This window comes from Ursus americanus, chromosome 13 (assembly GCF_024610735.1).
Source record: "Ursus americanus isolate L20-20 chromosome 13, mUrsAme1.1.p, whole genome shotgun sequence".
In the NCBI taxonomy this organism is placed as follows: domain Eukaryota; kingdom Metazoa; phylum Chordata; class Mammalia; order Carnivora; family Ursidae; genus Ursus; species Ursus americanus.
Genome location: NC_142139.1, coordinates 12,630,687 through 12,648,351, shown reverse-complemented (window position 1 = coordinate 12,648,351; position 17,665 = coordinate 12,630,687). Strand labels below are relative to the sequence as shown.

At 36.5% G+C, this 17,665-nt stretch overlaps 1 protein-coding gene and 1 long non-coding RNA gene across 8 annotated transcripts in view; one reads left to right on the top strand and one right to left on the bottom strand.

The window, feature by feature from the left end:
- The window catches only part of LOC123793334 (uncharacterized), a 500,602-nt gene that overhangs the window by 173,075 nt on the left and 309,862 nt on the right, over positions 1-17,665 (top strand). The gene's annotated exons all lie outside the window — the stretch shown is intronic.
- The window catches only part of LOC123793328 (bifunctional heparan sulfate N-deacetylase/N-sulfotransferase 3), a 174,774-nt gene that overhangs the window by 147,757 nt on the left and 9,352 nt on the right, over positions 1-17,665 (bottom strand). For 3 of the 4 annotated variants that reach the window (XM_045799081.2, XM_045799080.2, XM_045799083.2), the window contains exon 2: positions 12,890-14,042. In XM_045799081.2, coding sequence (XP_045655037.2) covers positions 12,890-13,915 — 1,026 coding nt within the window. In that variant the 5' untranslated portion in view covers positions 13,916-14,042. The remainder of the gene's footprint in view (positions 1-12,889; positions 14,043-17,665) is intronic. The other variant, XM_045799082.2, reaches the window with a different exon arrangement.

The window sequence follows — 17,665 nt, the reverse complement described above, 5'->3', positions numbered from 1 at the left end:
ATCGTGATAAATGATTAAATATATCTAAGCATCTCTGAGTGAAAGACTGTTTAAGATGAAACTAGTGGCAAATTCTTGGATTGTTTCTTTAAAAAAATACTATATTACCCTGATTTTTATTCATTTACAAATCAGAAGTTGATTCATCACTGATGACTTTAAATACAACTGTGTTTCAGGCTCATCAACAATAAAAATATAAACTGTTGAATATGGAGCTGAGTATTGCACATATGATGATATGTTAGTGACTTGAAGGGTTAGCTTAAGTTTGATAAGGATTTTGCTCCTTAGAGACATTCAGTTAAAATGGAGAACCAGTCTGAAAACTGTTGCTGGCTTAAAAATAAAGATGTGCAGTTAATTATCTTCCTAGGCTCTCCTTGTTCTTAGGGATGTTGCATTGACATTATGTCAATTTCTAAGTACAGAGCATTGAACACTGGGCTGCTGCCTAGGCTCTGAATTATCCCAAAGGGATGAGGAACAGCCTCCTGTCACTGGCATCCATTAGAGACTGATCCCATTTAGGGAAACAGAACTTTTGAGTATGATGAACAACTGGGTCTTCTCTGAGAATGAGAACTGAATACTAGTTAGTTCTTAGGAAGTTATAAGTGACAATGATTTTGGAGATCTAGTACTATCAAGAAAGTTCCAACAAGAATGAAAAATATGTATTTCCTTTTCCATTGTTTGTTTGTCCCTCCACCAGATCAATGATGATGCCCCTGTATCAGATAAGAAATAATAAAGATTGGGAAAGTGTTTTCTCCCTTTACTCCCTTTAAATGCTTATTACATTTCTATAGCAGATTAGCAAATTATGCAAAAAATCTTTTGAATATTAACCTAAACTATTTTTGTCAAAGCAAATACATTAGAGTTAAAATTAATTTTCATTATAATGCCTTCTTGCTTTTGAAAATATTGTCATATAATTGTTGCAATGTTACACAAAATTTCTTAAAGGTATTTTTCAGTATGTCAGAAATCTAAGTCTGCCAGGACAAGGGCTATTAATTATTTTGATGACAGCAACTCTAACCTTTGAAAAGCTTATTGTCAAAATCACTCAATTCAATTACTTGCGAGTATCAAGGAAGTTGTCTTTCTAATGTGAACTCAAATACCTTGTCCCTTAGGATTCCTAAGGAACGGCTGTATTATATGTTGTTTGGTGTAGTAGATTATTTCATTCAAGATAAAGATAGTGAAGAACCCCCACCCCCTTTTCTTGATAGATGATTGTTCAATGCCTCAACCAGCTGGTTTAATATCTACACACAATGTTTCTTCTTTTTCTTTTTCTTTTCTCGGAAAGCTGATCCTATTCAGTATATATAGTTCAGAGGAAAAAAAAATAGAGACAGTGAGTTACGTAAAAATAAGTCTGTAAATCTAAATGGGGAAAGAAGCAGCAATGCCGTACAAATCCAAACACCAGAGAATCAAAGCAAGGTAGCAAGGGTGAGAAGGGATAAACATGGAATAGAACTCCACTGTTTTTGGATTAGGGCAATTAGGGTGGGGGGTTGATTCCAAAGAGGGAAAGAGTGATAAAATAAAACAAGGGTACTGAATCTGAGGTGGATACAGGAACACAAGATAAGATAAAATGGAAAGAGAGAAAAAAAAAAAAAAGCTTAATGAGACTGGTGACCAGTGCTTAAGTGTGGTAGTTCTAGTGAACTGGCTTTTAAATTTGGTTTTTAATTCATCTAATAATGGATGCACTTCTAGAAAAATGACATTAGAAACTACTGAAGTAGTGAACTGGTCATAGTCACATATCTGCTCCTACTGAGCAATCTTTGGAGAGCTAACTTTCCTCAACTACCAAGGTGAAGAAAGGTTTACTTGCTTGACCATGTTAACTTTTAGAGTGTAAGGGATAGGATGAGTTTAAGAGCACAATAATTTAATTGTCCTCAATTAGTTACTGTTGGTTCAGAGAGCGAATTAATTTTTTAATTATATATATGTCATGAAAGTTTCATTTTCCAGTGAGAACAGTAGTAAAATCTCTCGGGGGAACGAGCAGCTGTAGGAATTACTGGCATGATTAGGGGCGCCTGAGTGGCTCAGTCACTTAAGTGTCTGACGGTGGCTCAGGTCATGATCTCAGGGTCCTGGGTTTGATCCCAGCATCCTGCCTGCTGCTCAGCAGAGAGTCTGCTTTTCCCCCTCCCTCTGCCCCTCCCCAAGCTTGTGTTTTCTCTCTCTTTCTCTCAAATAAATAAAAAAAATCTTTAAAAAAAATTACTGGCAGATTAGATGAAGAGCATAGCTTGTGGTAGGCAGAAAAAAAGCCTACTCCCCCTCTGCCCCAAGATGTTCAAGTCCTAATCCCTGGAACCTGTGAATATGTTACTTTTTATGGCAAGTAGGATTCTGCAGATGTGATTAAGGTAAGGATCTTGAGATGGGGATTATCCAGGTGGGCCAATCTAATCACATACATCCTTAAAAATAGAAAACCTTCTCAGTTTTAGCCAGAGGGAGACATGGCTATGAAAGAAAGGCAGAGAGAGATACAGCATTGCATACTTTAAAGATGAAGGGAGGGAGCAAAAGCCAAGGAATGTGGGTGGACTGTGGAAGATGGAAAAGATGAGGCAACGGGCTCTTTCCTAGAGCTTCCAGAAAGGGACACCACCCCGCCAACACTTTGTACTTAGCCCAGTGAAACCCATGTTAGACCTCTGACCTACACAGCTGTAAAATAATAAACTTGGGTTGTTTTATGCCACTAAGTTGGTAGTAATTTGTTACAGCAGCAATAGAAAATAAATATATAGCTATTTTAGTGATTGATGTGATTAATAATTATATAATATAATAATTATAATCATTATAAGCATTCTATTCATTGAATTATTAATATAAAAATGAAAAACCACTTAATCTTTTAAGATAAAATTCCAATATGTACCAAATGAGTAAATTTCAATACTTTTAAAATTTTAGTCCACTTAGAAGCTTAATAAAATGGTTGACTATTTCTTTTGTCTATAAACAGTCCATAAATTATGTCAAGTATATCTCATAATTTATTTTATATCAACATTATGATTTTAAGATATCTTTTGTATCTCAGGCTACAGGTTCATTATGCATAAAAGGCCTATAAAACTTAAGAATAAAAAAAGTGCTTTAGCTATTAATTCATGCTTCCCAGAGACTAAGAGACAATATACCAGAATTTCCTGCATTTTTTGTACACTTTAAAAAATGTTAAAATGCCTATATAAAGCACATTAAAACATTATAGGGACTGTAAAATCTGAGCACATACAGAAAGAAAAAAAGTTAAATTATCTAAATTATGGGCAATTTCTGTTCTTTAATTAATCTAGCACCAAAAGTGTCTGTCACTCTGCCACTTTAATTCACTACAAACTGCTAAGCTGATTAACCAGAATTGTAGGCAAAATGCCTACTGTTAACTCAAATCTTAAAGTAAAATCTACCTTGTCCATATCATTGCAGTTATAAAGTCCAAGGCATTCCAAGAGGTTGTTGATACCAAGTTTTGTTCCACATTTATAATTAAATGAGCCATTAAGCTATAATAGACTCTGTCTTGGATGCAATTTGCCATAAAGTAGAATTTGGTAGGGAGGATTTGATATGAACACCATAGTACTATGTTTTGGTGTAACTGGGAAGCAACATGAGGTGGAAAAGCTCAGCTTTGGCAGCCAGCCAAAACTGCATTTTGTATTCTGGGACAGGCACGTGCTAGTTTTAAGATCTTAGGCAAGTCAGTCTTAGTATAGGAATCTCAGTTTCTTTATTTAAAGTGATGGTACTTATAGTCATTGTTTTATAGGATTTTTGTGAGTGTGAAATGACAATGAATGTAAAATACTTAAGATAATATATGAACTCAGTAAGTATTACCTGTTTGGGGAGTAGTTAAGTACCCCCAAATATATCCTTATAAAATAACTGCATCTTCTATGGGCCTAACATTATAACCCATCATCACAGAAATACAAATGAAGATCCCTTTATATTTTGAATTATTTCCTAGAATTATGGAATATTAAAAAACAAAAACCAAAAAACAAAAACTCTCACTCAACTCTCAATCCAGAGAAGGACATAACCCAGGAACTGGCAAACAGCAAAATTTTCTCCTTTGTTTTTTATTTCTTTTATAAAAAAATGTCTTTCATTATTCATCAATGTACCCCTTGAAATCCCTATCACAGCACTTTGACAGAATAGATGTTAATAATTTTCTAAACTAAATTGAATATCTTTAGAATCTACATCTTAACTCAGAGTATTGGTCTTCTAATCTCCTGCTAGTCTAGTGTGTGGAGCTTGCCATTGCCTGGTTGAGCTCTGGTTCCATCTATGATGGCTTTGCTCTTTGTCAAGCTTGGAAAGGAGATTCACTGTTTTGGGACTTTAACAATGTAACTAGTCATGAAAAATTCTGTTTATACATTCCTATGGTGTTCCCCAATAGCATTTGTCTCCTTTAAATTATTTAGAACTCATTGTTTTAGAATGTCATTGTGTAACAAATAGCTCCTTAATATTAATAGTAATAGAAATACATTCTATCTCACAATTTAACAAATTTAATAAAATGTATCAAGTGTAAGTTGATAATAGATATGAAATAGTTTTTTCCCTTTGCCTAAACCATTATCTTATTTTCCCATGTTAAATTATTGCCAAAAACTATTTCTAGAAAATTATTTCCTTAACTTTGTATAATTGCTAACATACTATGACTATTTGAGTTGTTAAGAATATTGAGAGTGATGTATATTCCAGTATATTATAAATCACATTATATGAAATTTAGAAATATGTAGTCCATCAAACCAAAAGAGAAACATTTCATATACATTCATAAGAACAGTCCCAAACTGCCTAACTTTTTGACAATTTTAAGATAGAGACCAGTGGATTCTGACATATTCCACTACTACAAGTATTCGGGTGACTTCTAGGGATCCCTATCTTCCTAATGTGAGACACATGGTTATACATGAGGGACCTGTTAATTAAGCATTGTAAACTCAACAAAACTATCTTTCAAAGATCAGGCTGAATAAAGGCATTTATACTCCATAAAAAAAAATCTGGGAGAGTTTACCATGAATAGACTGTCATTAAAATAACTAAAGGATATGCTTCAGGATGAATGAGATTCATTCATTCAACAAATATATACTGAGTCAGGCACACTTCTAGGTGCTGGGGATACCTCAGTGAAAAAACAGATGAGAAAATCTTGCCCTCATGAAGCTGACATTTTAGTAGCCAAAGTTATGAAGCAACATAAATAAGTAAATATGTATGGCATTTCCAGTAGCATGCTGTTAAAACTTTACCAACTGTCTCTTTTGGGGCGGGGAGGAGCCTGCATCTATGCATTTGCCAGTTTCTGTGGTGTAAATGCTACCTGCATGCCAAATTTCAAACTGCTGGCTATGTCCTGAGTGAAGAGACTTACACTGTGTCCTGCTGAACCTGTGTGAGCTGATTTGAGCGCAGCGGTGATGACCATAAGTGCTAGGGAGAAAAATGAGCAGGAAAAGATGGGGAGATTTAGCAGTTACAATTTGAAAGAGAATGGTCAGAGAAAACTTCACTGAGAAGGTACAATTTGAGTGAAGTACTGAAGGAAGCGAGAAAGAGAGCCATGCACCAAGTTTGGAGAAAACCATTTTAGGCAGAAAGAACAGTAAGTGCAAAACCCTTGAAGGAGTTGCTGGGAAAGGCAAGGAGGCCAGAGAGGTTACAGCACAGTGAGAGGCTAGGGAGTTAAAGGCAGGGTATACAAGATTGTTAAGAATTTAGGTTTAGAGTAAGACTGGAAGTCACTGGAGGGTTCTGAGCTGAGGATGGACATGATCTAAATTATATGTTAATGGCCTCAGTCTGGCTTCTCTGCTGAAAAGGAGTAAGCCAACTAATAAAACGTTGATGGAGGTAAAAATAATAATGTCTAAGATCTGGGATTCAAGAACAAAAGCAACAACAGAGATAACATCCAAAACAAGAAGGGCTCATCAGCCAAAGGAGAGTGGGCATGATTGGAGATAAAGTACTTCACCCTTTTTGACTGAGGTGTGAAGATATTAACATTAGCTAAACATATGTTTAGCACATATGTTTAAATTTCTGGAGAAACTTCTAGAAGAATAAAAATAAAATATATACATTTCAAACCAGGAATGGGTAGAAAAAGAAGGAAGCCGGCAATAAAGGCAATAAAAAAACAGAGCAAAAAAAGAAGAAACTGAAAAAGTGGGACAAATATAAAGGACAAAATAAGATAGCTGAAATTAATCCATACACATTGATAATCAAATGAAGTGACTGTAGGTTGATCTTGTTAACTGAAAGACAAATATTGGCAAAGTAGATAAAAACAATTAGCTGACAAATTGTTTTTTAACCTAATTTATAATGTAAAGATATGGAGAGAAGACAGAGCAAATATAGAAATGAGACAATGTATAATTTTTAAATAGTAACCCCCTAGAAGCTGGCTAGCTATGTTAGCATTAAGGTAACCCCAGAATGATTAATTTTCAATTAATATATAAATATATATGTAAATATAAATGTGTATATAAGTGTATAATCCTTAAATAACATAGCTTTAAAATACAGAAGGTGATAATTGACAGAAAAGCAGGGAAATATTTACAATCCACTATCAGAGCTGAAGAATAAAACACACCTCCTTCCATACCATCAAGTACTACACCCCGTCCTCCCGCGCCTCCGCAAAAAGATCAAAACAGTAAGAACATAGAAGATTTGAACAACAGAGTTACCGAAGCTGAGCTAATAGATATCCCTGAACTGAAGAATATTTGTTTTTGTCAAGTACACAAGGAATAGTATATCCAGTCATAAAGTGATCCCAGCAAATTCAATGTATTAGTTTCAAGCAGACACATGCTTCCAGAGCAAATTGCAGTTAAAATGAATATCAGCAAATAAAAGATAAGAAACAGCAGAGAAAATGGAAAGGAATTAGAGAAATATGAGAGTGTTGTTGGGGGGAAGGATTGGTGCGGTGTAGGTTTTGACATCCCTTCAGAGCACTATAGTGAACTATCTGGAGAAATTTTTGTTTCCTTTCTGTTTTTACTTATGACAGAGTAATTGATTGCAGTTGCCTTCCCCCCCAGACATTTGGTATGTGAAGTTCTTTTTCAATGATTTTATGAAGGCTTTGGCTTTACTTTAGCTGGGGTAGTGAATATTCTGATGAGAGAGTGAAGTCAGGCAGCATAGAGATCACCTTTACACTCCAGTTACAGCCTCCAGGGGTCGGCCCCTACCAAGACTGAGAAGTCAGCCAAGTCCATCTTCTGAGCCTGATACCACTTATTTCTCAGACCTTTACGGCTTTTCCTACTTCTATTTTCAGTACTTTCTTTTCCCTAGGCACTCTGGGATCTTTAGTTAGTGAGGAAAATAATGATAAAGTCACTGATGACATTGTATTAAAGATTTAAGAACTGCCCTCTCTTAAGGCCACTTTTAAAATTTAGATATTTATAAGGGGTAATCTACCACAGCCAAATGAAGGAAAAGTGACCCGTCAGAGACTGGTGGGAAAGACTGGGGATAGTGTGGAGATGGAAGGGGTTGCTGAGTTGCTAACCTCCAGTCACATTGTGGGCACCTCTAGTGTGCTAATAATAATAATAATAATAATAATGATAATAGTGTGCACTGGCTCCTCATTTTCTCATGCATGTTAGAAAGCTTGGCAAAAAGACAATGTGTGCCAATCTTAGAAGGAGGAGGGAGAAACATAGGAGGAAGCGAGTGATATGTAGCTCTTTTATTTGTTGAGAGTATAGCTGCAGAGAGTTCAGTAAAACTTTGAAAGACCCCCTTCCCTCTTCCACTTCACAACTGTCTTAGGGGTGAAATGTTACAGGAAATGGTCTCAGTCTAAAGATATAATGGATCTTAGGCCTAGAGTGAATTCATTCTTCTAAGGGAGAATGTGAATTGTTAATATTCATCTGGTCATGCTGTGCTTCCGTCGATAGCTTTAAAATGCTTTAATGGCAGAAACATCTATTCATAAACCACTTTCCCTCTCCAAAACCCTTTCTGTACCCTTAGTCTCAGGAAGTCTGAGACAGCTCCCAGAACTCTAGGAACTTGAATGTCACAAAACTCGTCCATGGTGAAGTTGAGACTAGTCTTGTACACAGATCAATAAAACACACACACACCCCTTTTTCTGACTTCAGTATGACTGAAATTAGTATTGACACTTTTGAGGAACATATTAATTGTCTAGACTATATGTTCTTTGGTTGTCCAAGGGCTATGGCTTGTAGTTTGTAGATTCTGCAACTAAAACAGCAACACCTTAGGTCTGTATTTTTTTTTCTTCCTTGTGAAGAGTCATATATTTTGTGCCATGTCAGCTTCTTACATCTCTTTGAGGCTCTTTAAAAAGTGCTCGTGTTATTCAACAGCCAACTAAGTAAAAACTGATATTGCATTGCTCATTCTAATTTTCCAGTTAAATAAGGAAACACATTTTTTTTTGTTCCACATAAGGAAAAAAATAACACTTTTGCAGTGATTAGTATGATAATTAAAATTTACGTGCTATGCACCATCCTTCTAGTTTTGCAAGAAACATTCTATGTTGCCTTCAGTTTTCACACATTCTTTTCCATTTTCTTAATACTTTAAGAAGGGAAAATATAATATTCTTAATAAGTGGTAATAATTAAAGAACTTGATTAAAAATATTTCTATTAATTAGGGACTTTTAATTACCACATCCACGACCTTTTTTTATCACATGCTCTTTAATCTCTCTTCCTAGGAAAAAAGATAAGGTAAGGTTACTAACCAGGTTAACTAACCCCAGTTAGTTACGAAGACTTATTGTTCCAGTTTGCTTGGGACTCTAAGTTTTAGCACTAAATGCTCTCAGTCCAGGGAAACCAGGATGGTTAGTCACCCTAACTCCTGTTCACCCTTCTGCTAATTTCTCTTTGATTTTTCACATCAAAATTTCTCCACTGAGTATCCCATAGTCTTCTTCTCCATGTCTTATCTCTTTAATTTACTCCTGAACTTATTGCAACTATGCCTCTGCCTCGAGGCATGCCTCTGGCTCCATTCCCCTGGAGTTTGCAAGCGTCTCCAATGACCTTCATCTTTTACCAAAGGAGACTTCTAGTCCTTACCTCAGTGGACACTGCTTCTGGATTTTATACTGCAGGTCACACCCTTCCCGACATTCTTTATTCCCAAGGCTTATGCAGTAGTCCCCCTTATTCATGGGAGAAATGTTCCGAAACCAAGGGTGGATGCCTGAGCTCAGGGATCATACCAAACCCTACATATGCTTTTTCATATACATACATCCCTATGATAAAGTTTAACTTATAAGTCAGGCACAGAAAAAGGTTAACAACAATAATAAAATAGAATAATTATAATGATATACTGTAATAAACGTTATGTGAATGTGGTCTCTCTCTCAAAACATCTCATTGTACTGTACTCACCCTTGTGATGATGTGAGATGACAAAATGCCTAATGAAGAGAAGAAGTGAGGTGAATGACGGAGGCATTGTGATAGAGTGTTAGGCTACTATTGACCTCGTGACCATGTGTCAGGAGGATCATCTGCTTCCTGACCATGGTTGACTGCTGGTATCTGAAACTATGGAAAACAAAACCACAGATAAGGGGGACTACTGTATAACAGCATAGCTTCTTAGTCTCTGACCCTCTTCTTTTTTACTCTTATTAATGAGATCATCTCTCTCCAGTTGTTTTCTGAAAGATGATGTTCCTCAAGATTCTATACTCAGTCTTTCCCTTATCATTCCATAAATCCTTTCCCTGGCTGATCTCACATACTTTCATGCTTTGAACCACTCCCTCGATAGAACAGTAACTTTAAAAACTATGCTTGCTATCCAGACTTCTCTTATGAGCCAACTACCTGTTAAAACATCTGTACCTGTATGTCTCAGATGCACTTCAATAATTTAACATTTTTAATATGGCCTCTAATTACCTTCACTGTGACCCTCCTGTTCTGTTTTTTTTTCTTTTTTTTTTAAGATTTATTTATTTGAGAGAGAGAGAGTGTAAGTGGGAGGGGCAGAGGGAGAGAATCTCAAGCAGACTCCACACCGAGTATGGGCACCTGACGTGGGGCTCGACTTCAGGACCCTGAGATCACCAACTGAGAGGAAACCAACACTTAACCGACTGGGCCACCTGAGGTGCCCCTCTCTCCTCTTTCTTTGTTGTTGGAATAATCAACCACTATTCACCTATGCCAAACATCTTAATGTTATCCTTAATTATATTCTCCTTCATCTCCAGTGACCCAGTTAGTAAGTTGTTCAATTTTACCTCCTAAGTAGTTCTTAAATTGGCCCTTCCTTCTCCATTCTTTATCATTTCCTAGTTTCAAGAAATTTCCTTTTGTCTGAAATATCACTGCTACAGCCTCTCAACTCATGTGTTGCTCTAGCCTTGCCTTCAAAATCTGTCCTGCTTAATAGGACTTAATAGTTTCAGGTATACCCACAGAGTACTGTGTTTCCCAAGGCAGTACTTACGTAAAACCATGTAGACATCTTTACTATTGTATTTACCGCAGAGCAAACTATCTACCCATTTATCAGCATCCCCCACCAAGACAGTAAACTCAGTAAGAGAGGAGCCATGCTTTATTTACCTTTGTATCCCTAGTGCCTGCTTCTGTGTCTAGCATGTGATGTGGCCACACAGTTACTGAGCAGAGAGATGCTCAGCACAATCACCAACTATGTGCTTTCTGGGCTTCTCTTACTGTACTTCCCCCCCATCCTTTCGTCTAAAGGGATGAGGCCATGGCTTATGATTCTATCTACATATTGCCAAAAATACCTCACATGTAGGACATGCTTAGTAACTAGCTATGGAATGAGAGAAGGAAAGGAAAGGAAAGGAAAGGAAAGGAAAGGAAAGGAAAGGAAAGGAAAGGAAAGGAAAGGAATGGGAGAGAGAGAGGAAGGAAGGAAGGAAGGAAGGAAGGAAGGAAGGAAGGAAGGACAGAAGGAAGGAAGGAAGGAAGGAAGGAAGGAAGGAAGGAAGGAAGGAAGGAAGGAAGGAAGAGGGAGGGACGGAAAGAAAATGTTTAGACTCTCAGGGCAACTGCATACAAAGAATTAGTATCTTGAGACACAATCACAGATACAGTGTAGAAGTAGTTTAAAAGCCCAAAGAATTCAAAATATACTTTCTTTTAAGCCTTTGGTATGGTTAGAAAATATATTCCCATCCAAATGAGCAATTCATTAAATATTTTATATATGCTGAATTCTTATTAAATGTGCTCAGTTGTAATGTGTTTAATTTTTTATACCCCTTAAAAATGGTTTAACCTTAAGAACACTGAAGGCATTTTATATTTTGTATAATTTTAGAGGATATAGTAGGGTTTGCATATAAAGCTTAGAGATTTATCTAGCACATTTTTAAATGGCATAACAACATATTTTGCCAGTTTAAAGAATTATACTTCAGAAATCAAACCTTAAAAACATGTTTTATCATAATATTTTGAAATGGAAAAATTGGAAGAGAATTATATACTGTTTGTAATTTTCAAGTGCATAATGTTTAAGCTACCAACTTGATTTTAATTTAGCTACAATTTTCAAGTATATTTCATAAGTTTTAATGAAAACTTAAACACAACTTCTACGTTAATTAATTTTTATTGAGTTAAAAAAAGAGTCTAAAATACTGTCAAAAATATGGAGGTTTTTTTTTTTTTCCAGTTTTCACACTCTTTTATGGTAATATTTAATGGTCCTTCTGGTATTCTTAGCTCATTAACTCGTGTGATGAACATTACTATTATTTGCCATATGCTTAGTCTTCATAGAAAAGAATGCAGTTTTCAAGACTTTTTTCCATCTGATTTAGTCCTTTGTATTTTACCAAAAGGTCAGAATAAAAAATATGTATCAAAATCTCTTCTTTCACTTTTATGAGAAATCAATCTGTAGTATAAGAAAGATAGAATCCTACAGTATTTTGAATGGGAAAGTAAGATAAATGTAGATCATTTTAATTTTAAATTTCACTAATACTAAACAACCAGTTGTTTATGTAACAATTCATTCATTCACAAAAACCAACTATCTTCAAGTAATTGTTTTCTACTTAAGGGCAACAGTTTTATACAATGAGAAATCTAATAACATTTAAATGCAGCGTGATGGGCTTCATATATGTACCAGAAGTGTTCAATGAATTCTGAAATTTAATTTAAATCCTTATATTTGTGTTTGAATAAGTATGCTTGTATATTCATAGCTTTCCATATATAGCAGTGCTGATTTTAAGAGTTTCAAAAAAATATAAGAGAAAATGAGTTGCACATTTGACTTCCAAAAATATCTGAACTTGCTACTTATGAGATCTTTAATTCTTGAAAATTTGTGGGCGTATGTATTTTCATTAAAACAAATTCACTTTGGTTTCATATTTAAATGAACTGAAGTCTTAGATTAGTAATAGTTTTCTAAGGTAGATAATTTCTGGAAAGTTAATTAAACAAGATGGTTTCTACTCTGTAGCTGTACATACACATAGAAAAGCATTTCAGGATCCTGCCACACTCAATCCTTTAGTATAGTCTTCATTTTTCTTGATTTAGAGAGATATAGCCCTTTATCTCAGATATAGCTGAGAGTAGCCAACTCATCCCAGTTTGCCTGAGACTTTCTGATAAAATGAATATCCCATGTCCTAGGAAATCCCTTAGCCCCAGAAAAACTGGGACAGTTGGGAAACGTACTGAAAGATGACCTAAACTTTGAAACTTTGAGATAAAAAGGGCCTTACCTTAACATCATTGGTGTTCATTCTTGTTCCCTCCTTTCCCACAAAAATATCATCAATATCCACAAGAATGTACCTGTCCAAGGACAGTGTCAGCCTCTTTCCTGACAGGAAGGAAACAGCATCTATGAATATGAGCTTGTGCAACCAAAAGTTCAAGTTGTTGCCAAAAAAAACTCTTTGAATTCCATCATGAAGCCCCAAATCATGTATGACAGTGGCATAAAAAGCACCTTTAGAGATGGGAGGAGGAGAAAGGTTCTCTGGAGTCTTTACTTTGGCAAATATTACTGGTTGGTAGGCTGAGTGATTAATCTGGAAAACTGTCCAGTCCGTTCCAGGTAAAGAACCTTTTTCAAGCTTGGAAGATTTGGTCACATGAAGCAATGGAGAATGAGGATTAATACAACAATCTTTTACTGCAAGGTTTCCATATATGGAGAAAGGGAAACCTTTCAACTGAAAGCTCTGTAGAGTCTTCTCGCTACTTTTGTGGAATCCAATGACACCCACACCATATTCCATGCAGTATTTATCTAAAAGGCTTCGGTTCCAAGAGTCCATATTTATATACTTAAATATATTCTCATAAATAATGAGGATATATTTGCCTTTCATTTTTTCTATAAGTGCTGGGAGATCCCCCTTTCCAGGAGCAATTTCAATGTGATACTGGAATCTACTGGATTCTAGAATCATAATTATGTCTTGACCAAGCGATGAGTATTGGCTCTCCACAAACACCAGGACTGTGGGGTCTGTCCTCGAGGCATCGGAAAGCTTCATTGCCTTCACTTCCATAAGCCTGTATGGTAGGTGCTGGAAATCCCCACAGTCCACCTCGGACATCATCTCAGAGGGTTCATTTTCCTGTTTGTAGCCACTGTACAGGTAGTACGCAGAAATAATAATGCTCACCATACAAAATGTGGCAAGCAGAATGACCGTCCTTTGAAAGTGTCTGTGAAGCTTCATGATAAAACTCATGTTGTATATACTTTCCTCAGACTGTTCCAATAGAAGCACCATAAAAAAAAAAAAGAAGAAGAAGAAGAGAAGAGATGGTGTCCAGCTCCTGTTCCAGTCTCAGTCAATAGTTTATGTCACCATTGCAGCGCATTTGTACCCCTTGATCAGGACTCACAGAAAATATAGTCTGAAAAGTAGAAGAAAATAGAACAGAATATCAAACATTCATTCTGTGGCATTAAAATGAACAAGTTTTTCCCGCTGATTGGCACGAGTGGCAACCTGTGAGGCAGATGAACTGGTATTTGGTCTGTAAGAAAGCCTCTCTTTCCTCCTGCCAGGTCTGCATGAGGACATGGGAGGGACAGAAATGGGAAGAGGGCTCCATATAACGGAGGCTCTCTATCTTTCGTATGGAAAATACATTGGGCTAACCAGAAATTTTCTTTTATTCACTAAACTTTGCATCAAACTCTGTAGATAACATATCCCTAAGACCACAGAGAGGTCACCTGAGCCATGCACACCCTATCATGTAATGCATACACGATGCATATGTGTTTAACTACATATGCTGAACATTCATAAGTTTGGACATGTTTCATTAGGTGCTATAGTTAAGACACTACTTTCTACTGTTTGGAAAACAGCTCAGTAAGTCCATGAAAAAAATACTATAAAAGTATTTTTTAAAAACAACGAAAATAACTAAAACTTCATGAAACACCTTGTCATGCTATAATTTCAAGTCCCTCTCAAGACTTATTAACCTTAGAAAAATTTAGTAGCTTTTGAAAAACAATAAGAAAGAAACCTGAGTGCTTCTTAGAGCAGAAGTTTATTAGAGTCTTATGGTCTTGGCACTTTTCAAGGAAATTTAGAATATGAAAGAATTAAGGAAGGTCTTGTTATTGTCCACAAGGCAGGCTGAAAGGGCTCACTGAACCTATACTTCTTATTAATTGTGTCACTTTGACCCCAATACCTTTTAAGTAAAGTGATAAGGTTAGAATAAATGATCACCAAGAACATTCTGGCGCTAAAATTCTGTGATATTCACCTATGAAATAAGCAATGAATTTTGAATGTTTGTCTTTATGAATAATACACTCTGGCATGTAACTGCAGGATATTTACAGACTAGGATACTCATAAATAGGATATTTATCCTGTAAATTGTATATTGTAATTATTCATTCAAATATTTAGGACATCTATATCATTCAAATATTTATGGGGTAGGTATCTTTCTATTTAAAATATAAATGGTCAACAGAGTGGATTTCCTTAAGGAGTCCAAAATTATAAAGTAGAGACAGTGACTAGCATGACAATAATAAATGGTTGTTGATTAGAGACAAATGCCTCTAATGAGATGAGAGAAGTGACCATGGCAGGTTGGGAAGCCTGCAGTGCTCCAGGGGGATGTAGGATTTGGGCAGAGCCTTGAAGTGAGGATAATGTAAGTAGGCATGTGAGATGGAGGGAATTTATAGAGGCAGGACTGAGCACAATATTGGGCAAGGAACACTCTGCCCAAGAAGTGGAAGAATGGAAGGCAAGGGTATGAAGTCCCCCAAAAATAAATTTTACAAAGTATGGGTACCTTAGATTATGGAGAGATTTGATAGCATACAAGTTCACGGTTGAGAAAACGCACTGGGAACAGTTCTACTTTCCTGATTTGGGGAATAACATGGTAAGGGGGAGATTTTTCAGGAAAATGAACTAACATATAATGTGGAGGATATCCTAGAGCACTGTTAGAGAGTTAAGGCTGGCACGCCGGTGCAGACTTATTTCTCACAATCCAGTCATATACACCATTAGTGATCATAGGTCAGGGAGAGTATGGGAAGGGACAAGTCTGAGGGACACTGCAAAGAAAGGAGGACGAGAACTTGGTCTGGCACGAGGGTCTGTGGTACATCACCACTCTGCCAAGTATAGTGGCATCAAGTGACCTGGCATGCTTGCAAGTAAATCTAATATAAAGGATAACATTCTACTCTTTGAAACATTCAAGCCTAGATGTAGGTGCAATTTAAGCAAATCAAAATTACCAGGACAATGCAGAGTGTCCACTGCAATTGTAGTTATTTCATTTTGAAAAGTAATTGCACTTTAAAAGTTATGTACATGTTTATGAATAATATAATATTCTAGAGCATAATAGCAGGATATAAAATCTCATATCTTTCCATGCCTCAGTTTCAATTTTAGCTGTGAAGTGTTTTTGACTGGATACAAAATGTATTACCACATTTTGCATTTCAGATAGCAGTGTTTCATAGTTTGTTCTTATTGTCAGAAATAAAAGGCGTGTAACTCATACTAATCTTCTCTGTGATGAGGCAAAGTGGTGAGGAGTACTTGATCTCACTATTTGGGATGGATATGAGGAACTTATTAAAGCTACCTTCTCCATTTCCTGGTATAAAATACTGAAAGATCTCCCTTTTCTATTAAACTCCTCAAGTTTCTTCTGGAAGCCAAGGGAATTCCAGCGCATGTCTCTGAGGGTAGGATATGGTCTAAGATATTTAAATGGACACATTAAGATTCTCTAAGTTTTCTTTAAACCTTTTTTGACAGCACACTTTGCTGTGGCCAAATTTAGTCTGCTGTAGACTCTCAAAAGTTACTGTTCCTACTGCAACGTCATCCACCAACTACTTCCCATTCTCTGTATGTCTGTTAACTTCGACAGTCTCAAAAGGCACTGGACTGTTGCTGTCAGTCCTTCTGCGTGGGGTGGCCCTATAGCAGCTTCTGCTGAGCCCTTCACTGGTAGGGATCACCAGGAAGACAGGGACATGTGGAAAATTAAGCTCCTTCACACAGTTCCCCTGTGAAACCTTCTCAGATGGAGCTGACCTTCCCCAATGTGGGAAGACCATCAGTGACACATGGCCATTGTAGAAATGATATCTTCTTTGTAATGCCTGACACTATTGAAATTAAAATTCTGTTTATTGTCAGTCTGTCAGTCTCTCTTGTCCAACTGTAAAACACTCTAAGAAGGTAGAGATAAGGCCTCTATCACTGAGCCCCTAGTGCCAGCCCCAGTCCCAATGACTATTTGTGGAATTAGTCGAATACAGTGGCATATTAACCTTACAGGCTAATTTGACACTTCTACTTTATTCTAATGTCACATCTTACTTTTAAGGTTATTTACCACTATTAGTATGATTATAATTATCTATATATTAGCTGGATTTAATATCTCTGTTTTACTTAATACTAAAGAATATAATCATACCATCCTAACATAGGATAAAAGAAGCCACTGTGGTAGGTATTAAATCTTCACCCACCCAAAGATACCTATCAATTAATCATTCTGCCATCAGTCATCAGGTATTTGTTGAACACCCAGTTAGGGCTTAGGGCTGTATGAGGTGCAGGGGACACCACAGAGGTAATATTAAGAGTGATTCTTGTCTGTAGAAGCATGATCTCTGTTGGGGGAAATGACTTGTGAAACAACAGCCAACACTATGTTGTACATAATAGGTAATGGTTTATGCTGTACAGACTATATTTGTTACAAGTTTCAAAACCAAGATTAATGATTAATTAAAGATTAATGGTATTTAGGAAAGCAGTTCCTAAGAGACATGGTACTTGAGGGGGACATAACATGATGGGCAAGAGTTGGATATGAGGGCAGGATGAACATGTTAGGCAAAAATACCTGGCAAGGGGGGCGCCTGGCTGGCTCAGTCAGGAAAGCATGTGACTTGATCTTGGGGTTGTGAGTTCAAGCCCTACATTGGGGGGGAGAGCTTACTTAAAATACCTGAC